This window comes from Bos indicus x Bos taurus, chromosome 13 (genome assembly GCF_003369695.1).
Source record: "Bos indicus x Bos taurus breed Angus x Brahman F1 hybrid chromosome 13, Bos_hybrid_MaternalHap_v2.0, whole genome shotgun sequence".
Classification (NCBI taxonomy): Eukaryota; Metazoa; Chordata; class Mammalia; order Artiodactyla; family Bovidae; genus Bos; species Bos indicus x Bos taurus.
The window spans coordinates 64484855-64509039 of NC_040088.1; the positions used below are offsets into that span (position 1 = coordinate 64484855).

The 24185-nt window shown below is 41.5% G+C and overlaps 1 protein-coding gene across 20 annotated transcripts in view; it reads right to left on the reverse strand.

The window, feature by feature from the left end:
* Positions 1-24185, reverse strand: part of PARD3 (par-3 family cell polarity regulator) — a 588875-nt gene that overhangs the window by 167202 nt on the left and 397488 nt on the right. For all 20 annotated transcript variants that reach the window (XM_027560026.1, XM_027560020.1, XM_027560017.1 and 17 more), the window contains one exon: positions 16357-16588. In XM_027560026.1, coding sequence (XP_027415827.1) covers positions 16357-16588 — 232 coding nt within the window. The remainder of the gene's footprint in view (positions 1-16356; positions 16589-24185) is intronic.

A 24185-nucleotide genomic window follows, 5' to 3' on the forward strand; every position in this document is an offset into this window, starting at 1 on the left:
AGACTAAATAGACAAGTAGGGGTCGACTCTAAGACAAAAAGCATAAAACTTTGACAGTGAAGATAATAAGACCCATATGGATAAAATTATATTTAAATACGGGACCTTTCAGAAAAAAAGAGTTCCATAGGAAAAATGTTATATATTTTTCTATCTGTTCATTAAAGTTGAGAAGACAGATCTAAAAGCTTTGAAAAAACCTTTTCAAGCATCACAATGGTTTCTAACTATGACCAAACAGTAGCTAACTGGTTACATTTCCTGCTCCTTAAAAATTAGTTTATAATATCTTATTACTGAAATTATAAAAGAAGGCAAAATTGTGTCACAGCAGGAAATACACACATAATTCTACACTTTCCTGGGAAATATATTTCCAGAAAGAAATCTAGTTGCAGCATTTTTGAATGCAACAATGGCTATCAAGTCCAGAATACACAGATTGATTTGTGATATTAAAAAATGCATGTAAAAAATAACATAAAGGTTCTTAACAAAGGATGCATAGGCAGAAAACAGCCAGGAACCCTTCAGGAAAGGTCTACAAACTAAATAAAATCACAGGCACTATTCTATATACCAATTCAATGGTCTATATAAACCATTAATAGCTTGAACATACCCAAAACTTCATACGCTCTTGAATGGAACATGAAACATGAGCTGTGTGGCCTTGAAAAGCAAAGATATCTGCAAATCACAGTTTATTAAATTTTCTTTGAAGCCACGGGAAAGGCAGAACTCATAAATATTAGGGAAATCAGTCCTGGGAAAACACAGTCTGAAAATGAATGCATTGTAGAGTGAGGACTCCTGATATGTATGTCGTAATGGTTAAATATCACAATATTTAAAAAAGAAAAAACCTTGCACACAAGGTAATTTTAGAGCTGGTGTCTTGATGAAGCAAGCGATTTTTTCCAACCCCAGGCCTTGTTTTGCAAGCGTGAGAGAAAGCTGGAGGCGGTCCTATTGCTACTTAGCATCTGAGTCCTCAGGGTCCACCCTCTCTGGTCCTGTGCACGGCAGCCCCACTACTGCCAACAGGAAGGGACAGGGCAGAGACGGAGATGATAAGTTCTCCCACCTCTGAAGGAAAAAGAGATCCCACAGTCAGCAAAATCATTGCATCACTCTATTCCTCCTTCCTCCAATTACATTTTGGTAATAACTTACTTTTAAAAAAAGTTAATTCCTCATGTCCTAATTTCTATGAAGAGTGAAAGTCACTCAGTCATGTCTGACTCTTTGCAACTCCATGGGCTATATAGTCCATGGAATTCTCCAGGCCAGAATACTGGGGTGGGTAGCCTTTCCCTTCTCCAGGGGATCTTTCCAACCCAGGGATGGAAACTTTTGTTAAAGTCTGCAGTTGGGATTAACACACCACTTAAAACATCAATTCTATTGCTCAAAAACACAGACATCTGGCACAGGTTTCTGTACTTGTGTAGAGTGGGGCCAGGGGGGAGAAGAACTTTGCTTCTTGAAATGGGAGTTAATACATGATATCCTTGGAACAAGCTTTAGTGTCAGGAGATTGTGCTGGCGTCACACAGAGACACTGAACGACGAAACAATGGCAACCACTCAACACGCGTCCAGGGACATCTGTCGCCAGCAGCTCCCATGCAGCCGAGGCCACGAGCACCTGTAGCCCCTCAGGGGAAGCACTTGTGCAAGTCCTTCTAGTGAATAAGAAACACACTCCTAGCCTGTTGTACGTTTTTGATTCCACATGTAAGCGACATCACACAGTATTTGTCTTTCTGTGATTTATTTCACTTGGCACAATAATGCCCTCCAAATCCATCCACACTGTTGCAAATGGCAAACTTTCACTTTTTTAAAGAAGCAGACTCACAGGTAAAGAGAACTAGTGGTTACTAGCGGGGAGAGGGAAGGATGGGAGAAGCAATTTAGAGTTTAGGGGTGGGGGATGAAGAGGTACAGATTATTGGGTCTAAGACAGGCTACAAGGATCTATTATACAACACAGGGAATATAGCCAATGGTTTGTAATAACTATAAATGGAGCAGAATGTTTAAAAATTGTGAATCACTATATTGACATCCTGTAACTTATAGAATACTACACAGCACATATACTGTAATTAAAAAAAAAATAATTTAAAAAGAGAAACGCAGCCCTGCCCTGGCTTTGACGACCATACTTCTGCTTTCCTCGTCCCTATGCACTGGCTTCTCCTGGGTCCCCAGCATCTCCTTCTGCCAACTGAGTCCCCACGCTGAGCCCTCGGGCATCTGAAGGGTCCTCGGAGCTCGGCCTCTGCCCTTCTGACCGGCACACACTTCCTGGGCAGCCACTCGGTTGACTCTGCCCCAAACTCTGAGTCACCCTTTCCATCCTCAGCTCCCAAACCTCCACATCACCAGGCCTCCCCATGTGCCCCGGCGTCTCTACTTTTACCTGCAGACAAGTAAACACCAGTTTCAACACGTCATGTCTCCCCAAATTGATCCTCTGGAGTTCTCCTGTCAGCACCTGACTATCCACCCAGCTGACTGGGCCGAAGCACAGAATTGTTGCTGACTGTTCTTCCTCTCTTATTTTTTATATCTAACCAAGGATTCAAGTCCCCTAGATTCTGCCTGAGAAATACATATTGCATCTCTGTCCCCTCCACCACCACCATCTCTGGTGATGATTTTTTGCAACAGCAGCTTAGCAGAGTTTTTAAAGTTAAAAATTACAATTTTCTGTACATTTTTTTCAAGCCATTCTCCTTTTTCTTAAAGAGACACATGTAAAATTTGATCTATAGAAAATTAGGGGAAAAAAACAATTTAAATATTAACCAACTGAAATCCAGTTTAGCCATATTAAAAGACGAAAGTATAAAAGTAAATAAGGTAAAAATTAATTTTACAAAAAGAAAAGAGAGGACATGTGATCCTCTGTGCTGACTCTGCAGTAAAAATGAGGTACTGAGCAAGGTTTCCCTGTTTAGGTATCAAGTATTTCCTGAGCATTTTCCGTGTGCCAGAAACTGTGACAGGCAATGGGAATCGGGGGGGAAAGGGCAATGATCAGGTCCTTAAGCAAAGTTAAATGACAAAAACAAACCAGTAGAATAAAGAGCAAAAGATATGAATTAGTAGTTCACAAAAAAGGAGTAACACATGAAAGTGTCCAATCGCACTCAACAGAGAAACGTGTATTAAATATTTTCCACTTGTGAGATGGTCAAGCCATTCTTTTGAACAGCTTCACAGTGTCCTCAGGATAATGTCCTAACTGTATCACAAGTCCTTTACGACAGGCCACCCTGCCTCCCAAATGCCTCCAGGCTCCTCCTTCTACACCTTTGCAGACCTAGAGGACTTCTACCATCTAAACAGCATCTTTCAAATTGTGTGTTGTAATCCATTAAAGACGTAAAATTGATTTGGTGGGACTCACCTACCATTTTTTTTAATGAATTACAGAGTAATAATAATGGCTACAACAGCTAGCATTTACCAAGTGCATTCTTTGTGCCAGAAGGGTTCTAAAGTGCTTAGTACACATTAACTCACTTGAGCTTCCAGGCACCTCTGTGATGCAGGCACTGTTATGATCCATACTTTACAGCTGAGAAAAGTAAAGTGTGTTCATGAACTTGCCCCAAACACAGGCTGCTGAGGATACAGCTAGAATTTGGACCTGAGGCATCGATCTTCAAAGTCCAGGCCCTTGACCTCTATACCCCGCTGCCTCTCAACATCAGAGCCCATCATGAGGAGGAAGGGCAAGGATCACACTGCTAAAATGTTTACTGGAGTTACTGGTGCATATATGGCTCCCACCGTGGCTCAGATGGTAAAGAATCTGCCTGCAATGCAGACTTGGGTTGATCCCTGGATCAGAAACATCCCCTGGAGGAGGAAATGGCAACCCACTTCAGAATTCTTGCCTAGAGAATCCCTTGGACCAAGGAGCCTGGTGGGCTACAGTCCATGGGGTCACAAAGAGTCAGACACAACTGAAGCGACCGAGCATGCACGCACGTGTTACAGGTGGAATGTGTTTCTTGCCAAAGATCATATCAAAAGAGTTTGAATCCCTTTGATGCAAAAGGCTCCTCTCCCCCAGAAGCCCAATCAGATACAGAACGCACAACCTCTCTAGGTCCTCGGTTTTGAGGTCATCTTCTGGAGGAAGGCCGACTCTGCCTGCAGGGCTGGCCCACTTGCTCTGATCCCCCACCTCCACAATCCCTCTCCCACTGGTTCCCTGCCTCCTGCTCTTCTTACTCCCACCGCTTCATCCCCCACACCTGATGTGGAGCCTCCCCTGGAGTAAGCCTCCAGTATTTGTGGAATGTGCAGATTAAAGCTTTTATCCCTCAGTTACTGAAAATCATACACACTCCGTAAACAGACTTGAAAAAAATTCACCCCCTCATGCTCAGAAACAAACTTTCCAGGTGAGCGGTGAAAATTCTCAGAATTCGTTTCACTGCCCAGGTGACGTTTGTGGGGGGTGCGTGGCTGCACATGCCTACCGCACATGCGTCTGAGTCATGTGATGTGACAGCTGACAGAGGGATGCAGAGACGGGACTAGATACGGCAGGAGAAGGAGGCAGTTCCCTTCAGAAGTAATCAGTGGAGAAGAGTATTTTTAAAAAATGTCTGTATGTGTATAACTGAGTCATTTTACTGTATGGCAGTTTGGCACAACACTGTAAAACAACTATACTTCAATTAAAATTTTTTTTAATTTTTAAAAAAAGAAACCAAAAGAAAAAAAAAGCAATCAAGAGCAGAGGCCCCTGGCCACCCCACACCAGGTAACTGCCTTTCCTGCCCAAAGCACCATCTGGGGAGCACACTACCCTTCACGGAACTGTTTTGGCTTCAGATATGCAGCCCTCAGCTGCCAGTTTGCAAAGGAGCCCTGAAAGTTAATCTTTAATAGAACTACTCGTCAATATGATGGCCCATCAGGAGGTTTCCTGCTCATTTATACTTACCTGAACATGGAGAAACCAAATTTATTTGAGGGGAATCACCTTTCCCCTGTGTGCTGAGGACAACTCAGGTGTGCAATAGAGAGTGCCCAACACAGATGGTTGTCAGTGCTCTGACTCTGCCAGGCGGCTGCAGCTAGGCTCCTAGACACACTCCAAAGGAAAGCCGCCCGCCTGTGACACTGCCTGTCGACAGTGGCTTTACTTTCTTAAAACTGTTTCAGGATCAACCTATCCTGAGATAAAGTAAGTAGATGCTCTCATTTTCTCTGTTAAAAATGTTTTTATCTTCTAAAAGAAGACAAAATTCAAAAGGAAAGAAAAGAAACCTGAAACTCTGCGAATTCAAAAGTACAGGTGAGATGGTTTCCTAAGGACTAGGAAATTAGGAATTAGGTCAATGAGTTCCCCGTAAGCAGCAGTGGGAATCTGCCAAGGCCAGGGGTGAGGCTCCCAGGGAGGTGGATGTGGGACCAGCCTCCCAGAGTGGGGACCCAGGGCTGGGCACTTCCAAGCTCCAGGCAGGTGCTGATATGGGCAGCAGGGATGAGAGAGGGAGAAGGATTAGGAGAGGAAGAAGAGGCTGAGAGCTTATTCTCAGGAAAGGAAGAACTGCCTTGAAATTATTTTAATAAAAATAATAAATAAAACAGCAGTGATGGAGCCAGCAGGAAGGTGTGTAGAAAAAGGCGAATGAGGTGTGAGAACAGAAGTCAGAGCCTTCCCAGGACTCTGGGGCCATCCTGAGACGGGGGAGCAGGAGGAAAGATGGCCTTCTTATCATCATCACCGCCATTCAGGTCACCAACAGAGCACTGAGAGTTCCCTGTGCTGTAGAGTGGGTTCCCGTTAGTCATCTATTTAATACATAGTATCAATAGTGTATATGTGAAACGAACACAACACTGATAATCTATATGTGAAGCTAGTACAAACATTGTAAAGCAACTATGCTCCAATCAAAATTAATTTAAAAAAATAAAATCATCATCACTAGCATTCCAGACATGGAATAGACAAGTTTGAGGGTCCATTGTGAACAAGTGGATGTGGATGTTAATTTTTAATTAACAGTTAAATTCTTGAGTCCTTAAGAATTAATTTGGAGAGAGTCGTAATGACCAGCCCATCACCCTCAAGATCAGAAACATGGGCCAAAAAGTGGTCGAGGATGGACAGCCCTCTAAATTAACTGGAAGAGCAGAAATGGAGAGAGCTTAGTACAGAAAGTGGGGATGTTTTCTAGTTTGTATCAGTTCAGTTCAAGGTCCCTGTTCCTTTGTGTGGACAGAGAATGTAAAGTTCTTCTTTGAGTTTCTTTTTTTAGGGACCAGAATTGTTATATAAAGCAATAGATCGTGAGAAAGAGAGATGATGTTTTCCATACAGGTGGAAGGTAAGCACATTACAGATGCTGTGGCAGGAGAGATGAAGGAGGTGAGCATCATTCCCCATCCTGGTCAAGCCACACCTCAATGGTCAGGACCATGCCAGACCTGGGGCTGGGAGGGAAAAGGGGAAAGCTCCAGAGTGCCACGTAGGCGTGGGGCTGTCTGTAAGCTAACCTAGTGGGAGTGGGCCCCAGAAGGGAAAAAGCTAGCCACCAGGTCATTCTCTCTGGGTAAAACCCAGAGAGCTGGTTGGACAGCTTGTGAAAAGTAAAGCCAAGGTTCTGACGTCTTGTAAGAATAAGATCTTACGCCATCTCCTGGAGCCTGACATTTGAGGCTTAGGAAGACAGTCATAGGCAATCTTAACACTTACTCCTTGTTTGAATCTATGACCCCCTCAACCAGACAATCCCCAGCCTGAAACTTCGGGTCTGCCCAACGAGAGGAACCTAACTTGGAAATCCTATCATCTTTTGTTTTTTTGCAAGTTTGATGTAATAGAAAATTCTTAAATCATTTATGGCTACTCAGAGCAGAGAAAATGGGCACTTCCAGAGCAAACGAAAGAACTTGATGTAGCTCCTTGAGCATGAAAAGGCTTGCTCCCTAGGGACCATCTCCTGAGTCACAGGCCAACTCGGGAAGTAACTTCAGCTCCCAAAGGCAGGAACAAGCACAGCCCTGCCCTGGCGCAGCCACTGCTCATCACCTGCAAAACCACTCCAGGCAGAAATTCCTCACGGGCCCTGTCACCACTTATTCTAGCAATTTCATGGACTTATTTATCTGTTCACACAGCAAACACATTATCTTAGTCTGGGTTTTGCCAGTAGCAGATCCTGAGTCAGGGTTCGGGGCTGTGGTCTACTGGAAGCTGAAGAATTTGGGTCAGGAAGTGGCGATGGGACAGAAGGAAGGAAAGGCAGCTGGGCAGGATGGTTCCCAAGCCTGGAAGCAGGGAGGCTGATGCCCAGACAAACTCTGGGAGCTAGAGGAAGGAAGGCCTCTCTACCCCGGGCTCCCCGGGGCAGATGAGCGCCGATTCTGATGTCAGTAGGTCAGGGTGGGGCCTAGGGTGCTGCGATTCTGCTAGGCTCCCAGGTCCTGCCATGCACATTCATGGCTAAGGGCACAGACTTAACACCTCAGCGTTCTAACCCTAAGGCTATTCTTGGGTCACTGGGCTTTCTTGGGTCACTGGTTGAGGCTGCCCTGAGCAGGCATTGTTGCGGGTGCTGCCAGCAGTTCTGCACAGCAGAGCTGGGGCATCCGGGCAAGCCAGCATCTGGTACCTTCAGCTTTTACTCTTAGAGACTTGGAAGGCTGCTGGGGTTTGAGAGGGGGTACATGCCATGACTGCTAGCTGCAAGGTTCAGACTGCGGCAGAGGAGCAAGGGCAGGAGTAGGGAGTGTAGCTGGCAGACTATTGCCCAGATCTGAGGGACAAGGATGCTGCAAAGTACGAGGATTACAGAGACGTGCTGAAAACAGATCAAATAGACCTTTGCTTTCATACATTATAGATTAAATGTGGAGTGTGAGGGAAAAGGAATCGGAGTACTCCAAGCTTTCAGACCTAAGCAACTGAAAGAACCGAGCTGCCATTACACAAGAAAGGAAGATGGGCAGGAACAGTCCGGAGAAACACCTGAGCCGCATGGGGAACACACATTAGGTTTCAGATGCCTGCTCGGCATCCAAGCAATTGCATGAAGAGGTAGCACCTGCCCATCCAGAGGTCAAAAGAAGCTGCCCAAGCGAGGGGTGTGAAGCTGGGAATCGTCTGCCTGCAGTCTGTCTTTAAGTTCTAAGGCTCTGTTTCCTAAGAATGCAAACATTCTGTGTTACAGAAAAGAGACAGACAGAGACCGAGGCCTGACCTTTGGGCACCACAATATGTGGAGGATGGGGCAGGACCAGAACTGGCAAAGGAGAAGGCGATGGGGTAAGCAGGGAGGAAGGAGGCCCCAGGAGCGTGATCTCAGAGAAGAGCAAGAACTGACGTGCTGAATGCTCCCGCAGACCGAGGAGAGCGTGCAAATACGGCAGGAGGGTACAGCAGGGGAGGCCACTGGTGGCCAGATGAGAACAGGCCTTATGGAGCCACGGGGTGCAAGGGCTTCATTAAAGGGGGTTTAAGAGAAAACAGGAAAACGGAGGCAGCAGACAGAAACTGATCCCACGGTTTGCTGTAATGGGTAAAAGAGAAAATGAGGCAGTAGCTGGAAAGGGAGGTGGGGTAAGACAGATTTTCTCTAAGGTGGAGGAGAAGACAGAGTGGATGCTCCAGGAGGGAAGGGCCAGAATCAGGGTGAAGGAGAGAGAAGCAAGCATTGCTGGAGCAACGTCCCAACATAAGCAAGCTTAAAGCGTGGGTCCTAGAAAAAAGTAAGTAGAAAGTTTACCAGGAGACCATAGGTTATCTCAGTATGATAGGAAACCTAATCAAATTTTACTCTTTTGATTCTAAATAGAGTATTATTAAACATAGGTCAGAAAAAAAAAAATTCCAACATTCAATTAGGTAAGAGGTCACTTCCCCAGTGACTCCTTTAAAAGACAGTTGTAAAGGATATCAAATGGTTTCTTTCATATAATACATTGTGGCTTGACAAAAATCCATTTAGGAATAACATATACTTGATCCAGTACATTTAATGTAAAAGATTCAGAGAGTCTCTCTGATGGTAACAAATAAAAACATTCAGAAAGAATATTTCCTGTCTTGGCGATGGTAAATGTCATTAGCCAAGTTTGTCTTCTGGTGCATTTTTCGATGGTGTGTGGTATTTATTTACCCCATGTTAGTAAGGAGTGAATAGTCACTGGCTTTCAATTTTCACATCAATCGCAGCAAAAAGATTCTATTTTCTACACAGTCTGGTATTGAAATTGACTTAGCATCTCAGAACTGTCAAAAATTTCTTTTACGAAAGGTTTGCTTTACACAGACTATAAAGCAGGTGTCATCCTTGACACTTGCATTCTGTATTCAGGCCGCTGTTCTCTGGAAAAGCAGCATTAAAGAACGTCAGAAAAGGTCTTAGTGAGGCCCAGCCGTCACGCTCGGCGCCCCTTGGCTCCCTCTGCAGTCAGTTTCCGAGCTGGAGATGTCAGAGGCTCTGTGCTTCAGCTTCTAACGAGGGCGGGAAGGATGCTATCAGCTGCCCCAAAACTCATCTTTGCTAACAGGTCAGCCTGTCACTTACTTTCCTCTGTTAAAAACGGGAACCTCTGTTTCCATTCAAATTAGAAGAAGTCTATATTAAGTATGGGATTAAGGAATTCAGAACTTACTCCAAGGAAACCTCCCAACAGGTATACTTATATAAAGGACCTGTTCTCTGCCCAGATGACAAACAGAAAAATAATGCAAAGTCGCTCTCTTCCAGCTCTTTCTTTCCCATGACAAAGTACTGCTCCTGTGTTTCATTAAGTGGGCCTAATTTTCTCCACATTTATTTTAACTGTGTCCCCTGAATCACCAGCAGGCTGCAAGGGATGTCATTCAATTTTACCAATGAGAAACCGCTAACCTTAATCCACAGGGCAACTGGGCCTGAGGCAAAATCCACAAGTCCAGGTGTTTCTGACAGGAGCAAATGGACATTGTTGCAGGCGCCTCCATCCTGCAGCAAAGAGGGCTTGCTCAGCTCGGGAGGGGGCGAGGGGATGAAGGGAGGGCTGCAAACTGCTACCAGGTCAGACAGAGGCAACTCCTTCTCACAGGCACCCACCCCAATGCCTTAAGCCCACTTAGGACACGGCTTTCCTCTTCATCATCCCACTTCTCTTTGAGTGGGATGCAGTTCTACACATCTCGGAAACAGAGCTAACTCAGCAGTCTTTCTGAAAACCCAAGGGGCCATGAAGCATGACGGGGCTGTGGAAGAAGGCTTTGCCCTAAAGCAGGGGTCCCCAACCTCCAGGATCTACTGCCTGCTGATCTGATATGGAGCTCATATAATAACAATAGAAATAAAGTGCACAACAAATGTAATGCGCTTGAATCATCCCGAACCATCCCCACCCCACCCCTACTCCGTGGAAAAACTGTCTTCTGTGAAACCGGTTCTTGGTGCAAAAAGGTTGGGGATTGCTGCTCTAAAGGAAGCAGAGTCTGAGACACACTTGCAAGAGCTCTCACCCCTGTGAAGACAACACCTGGGCTGGCAGCTCTGTCCAGAAAAGTTTTTATAAAGGAACATGCGCCCTCATCCTTGGGGTCTCTGCAAACCTCAGTGTCACTATTTGCCAATATCTCTCTACTTTTCCACACTGGAAGAACGTCCTGGTTCAGCCATCCCTGACCAAAGATATTTATTTGTTCAGAAGCTTCCCCACCCCAGTTTTGCTTTTTTTTTTTTTTTTTTTGGTCTAAACTGTATAATCCATCAAGGGATGAACCTTTGCCAAAAATTGCCTTTCAAACTGGCCTGTCTGTCCATCAATGGATGAGTGACTATCCCAACCTACACACCTCATCACCCACAGGCTGTTCCTCTGCCTGCCTGTGACCCCAGCCATCATGTCACTTAATGAAACCAAACCAGCATATCATCTCCTCCCAAAGCACCCATCCTCACAATCGTTGGGTATAGTTGGGTGAGCTCTGAGTACACCAGCAGTGAGGATGATGGTTTTCCACTATGAAAAGGGGCCAAGAAAAGAGGGGATTAAAAACACTTCTCTGCCAAGCAGTAAACCCCAAAGCTTGACATCAAGAACAAAAAGTTCCAGGGGACTTCCCTGGCGGTCCAGTGGCTAAGACTCTGAGCTCCCAGTGCCGGGCACCCCGGTTCAAACTCTGATTGGGGAACTAGACCCCACATGTCTCAGCTAAGACCCGGCTCAGCCAAATAAATAAATAATAAATACAAAATAATAATAATAATAAAAAGTTCCAAAGCAATCAATACAAACATTATGAAACCATCAAAACTGCTGATGTCGTAAACAAAATTTGTCAACAGCCACTAAGAATTCATTAAAAGTAAATTTATTGTTTTTTTTAAAAAAAAAAACAAAACTGTGCAATATGTGCTTCTCAAGACATTTGGACTCTGGCTTGTTGCTCATCTCTTCTCAGGCTTCAGTTTGGCCAGGCTAAACGAGAAACACGGTACAGACACACGGTTAGTGAGCACAGGTAAGGGAGACAACCACGACGCGTGTTTGCTATTCTCTCATAAGCCTACGTGTGATCCAGACTACAACATCGCGTTTTAAGATCTGATCGTGTTCATTGTGTTCTTAAGACAATTATATACTGAAAAGGGAACGACAGCCATATATCTGATTTCAACCAAACAAGGTTTCAAACGAAATTATCCTTTACCTCGTACAGAACAGGATAAAACCATGCTGGAGGGACCCAGGGAATCATTGTCAATGTAATTGGAGGATTCAATTTTAATGGTGACAAAGCACCATGGTTTTTGCTTTCATGGTCCAGGGGGCGACGGGCCCTCAGCCGTCATGTGTCACAACAGCAAACGAAGCACCCTTATGAGGCATGAGTGGGATCACGTCCAGGAAGCTTCAATTTTAGACGGCAGACAATTCTATGACATTGAGAATGATTCTAATTTTTCAGGCAAAGTAGCATCAAATTACACTTATTCCAGGGTGAAAAGCGGGGAATACATCAATTTTAAGTGCTTACTATCTGAACATACTGTCCCAAATAAGGGAGTTTATTTTCTTTTTGATTATTTCATTCTGGAGATGGAAACTCACCAAAAAACACATTGCTTAATGATGCTGTTGCTTTCTTTGAAAAGTAGACACATTTAAAACATTAAACAACAGATCTCTCTCCTCCTAAAGGATAGACTTAGTTCCCTCTTTGGTGGCAATTTCAGACAATTGCAGAATTCTAGGAAACATTTTATGGTATTAAATTTGAATAGCCAAGCATTCGAGAACCAGAATATCCAAAGGAATCTGTGATATCAGAGGGCAGACAATTCCATGATATTCGAAAAAGAACGAAGGCTCTAAATCAGACCCTCCTTCTGCCCTGCACTTTCACAAAGAATGATCACATCAACAAAGTCATGTTTATCTGTTTCGTAGAGAAACCCGGGTTTCTCAGATCCAAAGCCATTTTAATTAAGGCTGTGGGAGTGCCTTTGGGGCAAGAGAAGATGTCATACAAGGACAAATTCATACAAACAAGGAACACTTTACATTTGTCACTTGATTCCTTATAGATTTAAATTTGTGATTTAAAACTTGCATTAAGGTAGCTTTTGCATTTCATATACTCCATAATTTATAAGCAGACATATAAATATGACTCCCAATATTCTTTCCTAGAGCTGTTTATCAATAATTAAACCATTTTTATGACTACTATTCAATACTCAAAGTAGAAAACCATGTCATCTGTATAGACCAACGAATAAAAATACCTATTCAGGGTGCCATGGATTCCTGCAGTACAGTTTTAAAATATATATATATTACCATGTGTAAAACGGAAGCTAGTGGAAAGCTGCTATGTCGCACAGGGAGCTCAGCTCCGTGCTCTGTGATAACTGAGAGGGGTGGGATGGCAGGGAGGCTCGAGAGGGAGGGGATGTACGTATACAGAGAGCTGATTCAGTTGTATAGCAGAAACACAGCACTGTAAAGCAATCACACTCCAATAACAAAATTTTTTAAAAATATGGTATATCTATTTGGCCCTCATCAAATGTAACCAAAACTCACAGACAACTTACAGGGGAAGGAAGAGAGTGTGTGTGTGTTTTGGGAGCAGGGGAAGGGGATGGTGGGGAGCAGAGCCTGCGAGCCTAACTTGAAGGAAAGTATATCATTCCCTCAAGAGACTAAAAAGAAAAAGTTCACATGCCTAAAAAGCCAGACATGTAACATCTAATGCTCCTTACCCTTACTCTTTGCTTTCTGTTAACCAAAAACAGAAACAAATCATAACATCCCCCACCACACACACCCCGCATCTCCTTACAAAGTGTTCTAAGAAATTAAATGCACATACACTTTTTGATTAAGGTATTTTAAAGCAACAGCACTAAAAGAATCTCATCCTGTTTTCCTCAACAGAACAAAAAAAAAAGGAAGAGATTCATTTTAAATCTTACTATCTTCCCCTTTGTTGTTACAAAAAAAAAGGAAACATAAAAGAATCAACCCAAAAGTCTATTTAGTCTCAAATAATTAGATTTAGTAGGTATGGAGGCAGTATAAAAAATGCTTTGAAAAATCTAACAGTGCTTTCAGAGTCTTCTCAAATACTAAGGGCATATCATAATGGTATGAAGGAGTGCCAATAGACAACCAAAGAAAAAGTTTATTTTACTCTAATAAAGGGTCCTCAACTCATTTTCAAGGAGGTGTATTCGGCAAGCTTCAATCATTTCCCTAAAGAAAACCAGTGGGAAGAGAGCCACGTTCTAGGGAACTCGACAAGTTACTGCAACCTGTTCGGATATATCTGCATTGTCCATGTGGTGGTGTGTGGCTCTCCTGGGAGGAAAAAATAAACTTTTTTGTGGAATTCATACACTTCCTGGGGTAAAAGGACTCCCGACACAGCTAATTTGAAGCTGCCTGCATGTAGCATCAGCGCTCTGCCGATACAGTGGGCATAAATCACCTAAAAAGCAGAGATCATAGTATATAATAAAAGGATTAGGAAGTGATGAGTTTTGAGTAGTCGTTATCTTTGTCATAGAAGTTATCTAATTTTTAATAATGGCTGGGTTTAACAGTCAGTGGCAAAATTTCCAAAATTGATCAACTCTCACAAGTCAGCATGAGCTTACTCCAGCATATCTGTCCCAGAAAAGTGTGAATGTCCATGTGTTTCTCAGTAGCCATTCTTAAGCATTGGGAGGCTATAAACTTAGTTTTTAGGAAAAAACTTTCAGGCTGCACTTAAACAAAAAATGTGATTTTCAAGAACACTCAGGCCTCTGAAGTTACAAATCAGTCGTCATTGTCACAGAGCTGGCTTTCACTACAGGTTAGAGGCATAACCTATAGCATTTGATCTAGTGTACATGTTTGCAGTCGCTAAGTTGTGTCCAACTCTTGGCAACCCTGTGGACTGTAGCCCACCAGGCTCCTCTGTGCGTGGGATTTCCCAGGCAAAAATACTGGAGTGGGTTGCCATTTCCTCCTCCAGGGAGCTTCCTGACCCAGGAATTGAACCCGTCTCCTGCACTGGCAGATAGATTCTTTACCACTGAGCCATCAAGGAAGCCCACATGTTTTACAGAACTTTTAGCTCAGAAAACATTGCATAGGGTTGCATTTAGGGTCCCTTTGAAAGAAAATAAATTTGCCAAGTGCCCCCACACTCACCATTCCTCTAGCCCCAAAAAGAAAACTCTACCATAAAGCCTCTCTTATTCTGGAGTTGCAAGTTACAGAAAAAAATAATGTCTAATTAAAATAATGTATAAATTTCTAAAATAATTTACAAACAAACTAGAATTTTGCTTATTTCGTATTCCATGAGGTGACCAGAGCACTGAATCCATCAGATAATGGTTGGCTGATGAAGGACACCTACAAGCCTTCAGGAAGACTTCACTCAGGAGCGGGTTGTAGAAGCAGGATTGGTCTCCAGGCCAAATGTATACATTTTAGGGGAGGTTTCCTCTAATTTCATAGTTTTTGATTCAAAGAAGACAGGGGTGCAAATTCCCTCAATGTTAATTGATGGGCAACAGCCTAATTTCTGTGTGTTATTTAGATGCCTGATTATGAGCTGAGAAGCCTTCTGACTAACACCAAAATGGAAATAAAGTGGCAGTTAGAGCAATTCCATCCATCAGTGCCCCTGGACATGAAAATATAATGATGAAAGATGATCTGACTAAAAATGCATTCAGGAGGAGTGGTATATCAACAAGAAAAACTCCCGTATAAAAGGATGCTAATTCTAGTGTTCTGAAGCACTGAATATGGAAACGTGATCGTATTTAATTTAAAGCTGATACTGCTCATGGGCCAAGCTCTGTGTTATCTACGCCTATAGTTTACTTCTTCCATGCACTTGACTTAGCTCTGGCTGAGTCCATCCACAGGACACATCTGGTGTGTGTATAGCCTGCAGGTTGGGCTTGAGTCCTCAACTTCATGGTCTTGACTTATCTATAACTCCCTGAGTTATTGAGGTCAACCCCAGGACCATAAATCAGGAAATTCTATGAAAATAAAAACTCTTGTTCACATTTTACAATTAAAAAAAGCTAAAAGGAAGGGATTCATAATGCAGGATAACGACTTTTTGAAGAGTTAAGTGGTGATACCATCTGTTTTCAATTTTAAACCATCATCTTGATATGTTTAGGGTTTTAATTTATGGAACAATCAAGCAATCTTTATATTTAACATTAAATACCTGAATATTATAAATCACCTCCAATGAACATTTATGGGAGAGTTTCAGAGCAACTTCTGAACAACTTGTCACTTTTATTGTGTAGCCATGATTTGTAAAAAAAATGATATGCTAAGTAATCCTAGAGTATAATTTAGGGGCACAAAAACAACTGTCAGGAAACAGCCAGAGACTGCATTTAATGAAATCTTTACTGACTGAAGCAATAAGTATTAAATTAATCAACACAGCTTAATTGAAGCTCTATTTGTAACATTTTTTTAGACTTGTTATTAATGAGCCTTTATGCACTACCACTAACTTGAGCTCCATGTTCAGTGTCAACAATGAACCATTGTTCACACACACAAAAGAATAAACAGGGGCTGTGAGGGCCCTTTGTCTCTGTCCCTCCTTCCTCTCAACAGTTATTTACATGGTTGGCAAGATAGCATCTTTCAGGCACTTTAAAAGGGTCTGAAATAGCTCCAGTGAAATCCTTAAGAAAGTAAAAACACGGCAATGAAACCTGGGAGTTAGAGAGGAGTCTCAGCTGACCTCAAAGTCCTCACATCTGGCGCTGGCCTGGCACTCACAGTGGGGACGGGCCAGCCCCGCCCGGTAGCACCTACCTGAACATGTCTCCCAAGCCCCTCAGCTTCCCCTTCTTGGCTTTCATCTTCTCCTTCTCCTTGTCTCTGTCTTTCTTCTTTTCTTTGCCTATTTTCTCTTTCCTCCGATCGGGCTTCTCGCCTCTGTCTTGGTTTCCATTCATCTGTCTCTCCAGAGAGTGGGAAGGCTGGTCGCTGGCTGTGGATACAGATTCCCTTCCTGATCTCGAACTTTCTTCCGTGTCTTCTTCCACTTAAAAGGAAACAAACACACAAAAAAGATAAGGCACATGGGGAACCAAAGGGATAAAAATAAAGAGGTTGAAGTAGTGTGAGGGTTTCTTTCCCATATTTCCAATGAGGCTTGCAAACACTGTTTATCCTGCGTAGAATTAGAATGGAACACGTGATGTAGATGACCACCATGCATGTGTGTACTCCTGCATGAAGATGACGGGCCAAGGGTAAGAGAGTAATAGTCATAGTAACAGTAATAGCAATGGTAACAGTATAGCATTAGTAATAGCAACAATATATTATTAGTAATGGTATAGTATTAGTATAGTGATAGTAATCTGAGTCCCAGACCAGATGGATTCCCTCATGTTGATACGGAGCCTGTACTGCTGTGGGGATAAGCAAGCCCTCATCACACAGCTGACCCCAAAGATCCTCAGTATCACATTTGCAAAATGAAAACAAGCAGCCTCTCACCAACAGTTTCCTTTCCTCCTGTGTAAGGGGGATGAAGCTCCACCCCAGCCCCTCATGGATTTGTTCAGTTGCACCCCTCACTAGTAAGCACACCAATGTCAACACAGGACTTCTTTCCTCAGCCTCCCAAATATGCCCGTTTGTGGTTTCTGCATAGAGAAGAGTGGATGTTCACAGCCTCTCTAACTTTTTCCTTATATAGTACTACATTGTTATTGTGAGGCCAGCATTACAAGCCAATGTTACTATATGTTCTAATCTGAAATAATGTTGCGTTTTGGTTGACACAATGATAGGTGAACAGAGAGGTGGATGGAGCCATGAAGGCATAAATCCACAGCCTCACAGTCCTTTGAACTTTGCAGATAAAAGCTATACTTTAGTGATAACAATATTCCATCCTTTGAAGCAACACTTAGTCAGCATATGGTCCAATGGTACCCCCAAAACCTTTTGCATTTGAAAGAATGACAAGTCTCCACCTCCAAAAGAGCTTCAGGATTTCTATTTTAGGACGCAATAGATGTACACACGCACAGCCATCCTCATAAATCCTTTTCCAGATTAGTTGCCTAAGGTTTTTCCAAATATAGTAAGAATTATTGGGGCTCCAGGGTACCGCTTGAAATCTGAGGTCATTTCCACCCCCCTGCATCAACAAAAAAAGTAGGAATCAGTGTTTTTGAGCTTCTTTTAACACAGAACCATATAAGACAGAAATCTTTCACAAAGAACCAACCTCTAGATCAAGTTAATATACCTTCAAGTGAAATTCAGTCTTGCCTCTCCACCAGAACTTGAGTTAGCAATACACAAAATTACGAGTATAAGAAGACCAGTCTCAGTATCATCTTATTTACAAGACAGAAACATTCACAGCCTTGGAAAACAACCTTAGGATTACAAAAGGGGAAGAGTGGGGGGAGGGATAAATTAGAAGTTTGTAAAATATACATGCTATTATACATAAAATATATAACCAACAAGGACCCACTATATAGCAAAGGGGACTCTGTCCAATATTCTTTAATAACCTATATGGGAAAAACATCTGAAAAAGTATGGATATATGTATATATATCACTGAATCACTTTGCTGTACACTGGAAACTAACACAACATCGCAAATAAACTATGTTCTATTGTGAAATAAAAATCAAATTAAAAAAAACAACATCTTAGTATCTTAGTGTCCTATTAAACTCTCACAGATCTTAGATGATACTAACAAATGATGTACACAGATCTTAGAAGATACTAACAAATGATGTAAACTTGGTTAAGGTACAACCTTAACCAAGTTTAAAAAAATTTTAATGCTAATTATTTAGCTAATAACCAAAGAAAGTGTAGAATTCTTTTGTTTTCACATTTGATTAAAAATATGAGGCAACCTATTTTCCATACCATCCCAGTCTACAGCCAAAGAGTAAAAATACCACTGTGTCTAAATCCAAAAGGTACTTTGGAAGTCACTTAGACCAACATCTTCCATTTCTTGCTAAGGAAACAGAGGTTTGGGGCCAGCACACCGCCAGTGTGGGGCTCTCTGTACTATATTCTGGCACAGTTGTACCTCAGCCAGACCTTCACATGTTTCTTTGATCAACTCTGTTTGTGATTGCTCAATCCCATGCTTCATTTAGCATGGATGCAGGTCATCTATCATCCAGTCACTCCACTCTCTGCCCAGAAGATCATTCCAGCAGCCAGCACCGTGTCTCAAGAAACCCACTGCCAGTCTCATGTGGTCGTCCAGCCCTGTGACTAGTAGCTGCTACTGAGGAAATCACTCCCGTGGTTAGAACCAGTGTGCACAGGGACTCAAGGACAGGCTTCCAACCAAAGCAAGGCTGGCTTCCCTCTGCACTGGGGTAACTAACTGGGAGCCACTCTCCTCCTCCAAGGGACAAGCACGCATTTTCAAAAGCTGATCATTTTAGTCTCTGTCAGTTCATATGGAAATAGGAATTGAGAGGGTTTGTTAGAAAAAGCCAGTTCCAACTTTCAGATGGACATTGCTAGAGAAAATCCATAGCCTTACAAATAACTGCTGAGTTAAGGCTGTGATTGTTGTGTTGTACACACAGAGCAGGGAAAGAATAATGGTCCTGGCCCAGGGAGGTCTCACTGTATAGCCTTTTCCAGTGGGTGCTCCCCAAGAGAATGTAAAATATAGCTTAAGCAGGGTTGCAGCCTCTTGTCTGAAAACATCCTTGAACTTCGCTGTGCTCTATCTGGTTACAAACTACTGCTTCCACATTTTGTGGGAAATGAGTGTGGCCTCGACTTGGAGGCAATGGACCAAATCATGAAAAGACAGTTCTCAAAAGTACTCAGGAGCTACAAAACCTATATATATACTCAAGTTAGATACAGGGAGTAAGTAAGTCAGGTCGCTCAGTCGTGCCCGACTCTTTGCGACCCCATGGACTGTAGCTCACCAGGCTCCTCTGTTCATGGGATTCTCCAGGCAAGAATTCTGGAGTGGGTTGCCATTTCCTTCTCCAGGGGAACTTCCCAACCCAGGGATCAAACCCAGGTCTCCCACATTGCAGGCAGATGGTTTAACCTCTTAGCCACCAGGGAAGACCCAGATAAAGGGATGCTAGTCAATATTCTACAAGTCCTGCAGGCAAAACTCATTTTACCTACCTGTCCAAAGTGCTTTGTACAAATTTTATGATTGTACTTCTCATATGATACAATCACAGGTCTGTTTCCCACTCTCTAAGCTTCTAAAATGAGGACCACTGGCCAGACAGAAGCTGCCTATGAATGACTGTTTCACAGAAAGAGTAGTGGTAAACTTGACTCATGACTTTATCCCAACCAGACAAACTTTTACCCACATATTAAACTTTTATCTCCACATATCACTATCCTCTGACTTCAGAATGATGCCTATGTTCCTCTCATTAAGCCTGACAACACCAGCCACACCCCAGTGACAGTAGCCACAGGGAGGTCGTTGCTCTTGGTTATCTCATCAGTTTCTGGTAGGGTTTTAACTATTATTGTTAATGCTGTACATATTGTCTAATGGATTGTATGACCCTCTACAATGTCTGAAACTATAAACAAAAAAACGAGCTCAATAAACATAAATGACTTCGTCTTCCACAGCGACCATTATCATAAATCATGAATGGAAGATCAGAAGCGATTCTGCTAGTTTTCTGCCTAATAGTTTTGGCAGAAGCACACGGGGCATATGTCTGCTCTTGGCTCTGACACAGAAAAAAGGCAGCGCCTTCATAACTAACTATATGCTGAAGGCACATTTGGTGCCAATTCCTTTCATATTCCCAATAATTTCCTGGTGTATGTAATACGACTTATCTTCAAAAGTGGGTGAAGCAGAATAAAATTAGTATTAAATCATTTACTAACTCCAGGTTTTGTAACCTCATTTTGTAAAATCAAAACTCCTAGCTCAGTTTCCTGCTCAAAGCAAGTGGACTGTTTTACAATAATACTTGTACATTTGAGAATTCTTTATGCTTGTTCTGAACATTCTGATTTAGATAATACACTATCACAGAAACTCTTCTGGGGGTGTATGGGTGTAACTAATCCTTTCAAATGCCAACTAATTAAAAATATTTAGCAATATGTGGCTTCCTATGTATAAACATAAGATGTTCTTTTAGAGTATTACATTATATATGCTTCAAACACTAAAATTATTTGATAGAGAAAAATAAGAATCTCACTTTACCCCATTTCTAGGCAGAATTACTTTGGTTTTTAAAAGCTTATGTAAATTGGTTACACATGCTTAATTTTTTAAAAAAAATGTATATATTCAAGGTCATTGATAGACTACTCAAATTGTTTTCAGTTTTAAAACCAATCTTTGTATAATTCATATCAGCTTTATAATAAGGTAAATAAAATACTTTATTCCCTTAAAAAACACAAAAGATATTCAGATAAACAATTTTCAAGGAAGAAAAGCACTGGTGATATATAATGCACAAATGACTTGATCTATTGTGTTCATACAGTAAATTACAATGAAAGAATGAATCATAAACCTACATTTAGGTAATTTACTATTTTAAATGCTATATAAATTTACATTTTTTTTCTCTTTATTGTTTCCTTTCTTTTTGCAGATAGTCTGCCCAAAGAAAGATGATTACCTCCTTCCAAACAAATGGAAATTTCTATTTTTGACGAACATTTCTGCCTGTTTCAACCTGCTCTATGCACTACACTATCAGTTGCTTTCCCATGTGATTATCTGTAAAGACAGATATTCTGAAGTTTCTCTTTTTAAAGAAGGTATAACATGAAGCTGCTTATTTCTCTTCCAGGCAGCACATTCTGCAATTAAGACATACCTAATTACCATATTTTCAACAGATGCAAATACAGCGCAATTAAAATTCTATTCCATGTGACAAATTCAGCTACTCAGTTCTGCAAGTTATCCTATTAGCACTGGGTCAAGAAGTTTGGAAAAGATTAAGCCCTTAGATAGTAACAGTCATTGGGAAAATGACCTTAGGTGTGCACCGAACCTCAAAGTTCTGTAACTTCTGCCACAAATAAACACTTCATTCAATCTGGTCATCACACACAATTCACTGTCAAGAGTTGACTCTAAGCCACATGGTCGTTCACCATTTTTTTCCATTGAGAAGCAATACAGTTTGGGGGACTGTAATGATCTCTGTTGCCTGCTCATCCCAAATCTATTTCTCCCTTCCTCCTTTCTAATGGAACTCTGATTGTGTTCAGGAATGCGGTCCAGCTTTGAGGGATGAATCCATTACTAGATTTACCCTGGCCTATGGGTCCCTGCCCCTGTCCACTCTTATTAGCACAGGAACGGCCCCGACACCCTGAAAGGACATACTCTATGCTTGGGGAGATGACTCACTCCCTTCACTTGGATGGGATCAAGAAAGTACTAGGATTTTGAGCACTGCAGTTACCTTCTGGATAAGCTGACTTGTGGATGGTGTGGCAGAAGGATCAGAAAGATAGCAGTGCTTTGATAACACCATTACGCTGTGTAATCAGTAATCCCCAAAGCTGCCCAACTATAGAACCAGGTAGGACAGTGTATTCCCTCAAGGTTTGAACTGGTCTAAACTGATTTTTCTACTAAATGCAGCTGAAAGCATCTTAATAGGTACATTACATAAATCAAACTTCAGAGCAGCTGTGGAATATCCACTGTACTATTTATCACAAGTGTAAGATTTAGCAGTTAATATCACTCTAGGCAGCTTTGACAATTTTACTAAAATTAAGTGATTTGCTCAGACTTGTTACTAGTGTGAAATGAGTTGGTACAAACATTTAGAGAAATAAAAAACAGAGAAATACAAAATTAAAATGGTAACATTACTTCTTATTCATCAGTGAACAAGTACTCTCCTTTGAGGGCATAGCTCAAAAGAGTGTTATTAAATATTTGTTGAATAGATTGAACAAATAGCCCATTATATGAAAAACATCCTTTATTGCTCCCTGTTTAGAAAGAGCTACTCTAGTAATAGCAATATCGAATAAAGAAACACATACTCTTGAGTAATTTACAATTTACTTTGCAAGACAAAGGATTAAAGGTAGTAATTAGACACAAGAGCATGCAGTCTTCAGAATCTACCTGCTTAAAATTTTAAATGAATGAGTTAAAATGTGGCATTAATAACTGGAAAATTTCACTAGATTTAGCAAATCCACTGACCACTACCAATTTCTACTGACTAATGTTAGTTAAAATACAGTGTAATAAAAATAAATGAGGACTGAACTCCCAGGTACTGCAAAGTCCAGTATAGTATTTAAGAAATTTTTATTATTAATAAATATATGTTATCTTTGTTTCTTATTTTAGTGGAATATTGACTTTGGAAAAGGAATAAAAGATGTAGGAAATGAACAGCTAGTGACACAGATGGTGTCGAATAATAGGATCTGCTTTTCTGGACCCTGACTTTTAACATTAGAATGATGAGCTCTTGGCAATGGAAAAACTTAGCTTTTTCAGAACATTTGAAAAACACACACACACACACAAAGCTGGCAAGACACACGAAGAATTAAACAGCTTTTACACTAAAATGTGGGGTGAGAATAATAACTGATATTATGAAGAACAGAGAGTATGACTGAAAGGAGAAAAAGGCACGAAGGAAGTGGTTGACATTTATCAGCGGTCTTAGAGAAGGGGTTTCTGTAACTGGAGGAATGTTCAAATAGTTGATTCCTAAAACCCAGTGTTCTAAAATTAGATTATTTCACTAAAAAAAAAAAAAAAAAACACTTAGTTTACATAGGGGTAAGGAGTAGAGAGAACAAAAACAATAAAATCACACTTCTAGAGATTAAGACTTATTACCAAAAACAATTCTTCATTTCTACTTTATGTTCTAAAGTTTCCTTTAATGCCTCCCTTCAAACAAACAGGCAGAATGTTGCTGAAGATCTTGGTAGAATGTCACTTCCTCTATCTCTCCCTGTCCAAGAGAATGTAGCAGAACAAATACAAGGGCGGTCAGACCCTCCAGTTTCTGAACCTTTGTAAATTTGCTTTCAGTGTATAATTAAATTTCACATTCAAATAATGATCTATAATGGGTACTGTTTCCTGTCCACAGAGAACAACGTATAAAGAAGCTGAAGGCTTTCCTTTCAACAGACCCAATGGACTGACTACACAGTGAAAACAGTAGCACTTATAATCCCACTGTTGGAATTGCCACTAAGAATTTTATTTTTATCATGGATTCAACTGGTGTCAAATGTATATTTTAACATATACAAAAAATTTATGGTGTCAAGGAAAGGGAGTCCAGGTCACTGCTCTGACTCTTTTAAGTGGGAAAACAAGAGCAAAAATAAAGAACAACATAAGAATGTGCAAATGTGATGGAACAGTGAAAGGTGAGCTTTGCTATTTAATGAGAAGTCAAAATGACTGTCCCCTAAAAGTCAGTGTTCTTCTCTCCCATGCCATGCAACCCTTATTGAGAGATCCATAAAAATTCCTCGATGTTATAAAAATACTAAGAAGGCTCATACACATCTGTATACAGATTTCCCTTAACTTCTAGTGGGGTTATGGCACGATAAACTTCAGCATAAATGGAAAATACCGAAGTCAAAAATGTACA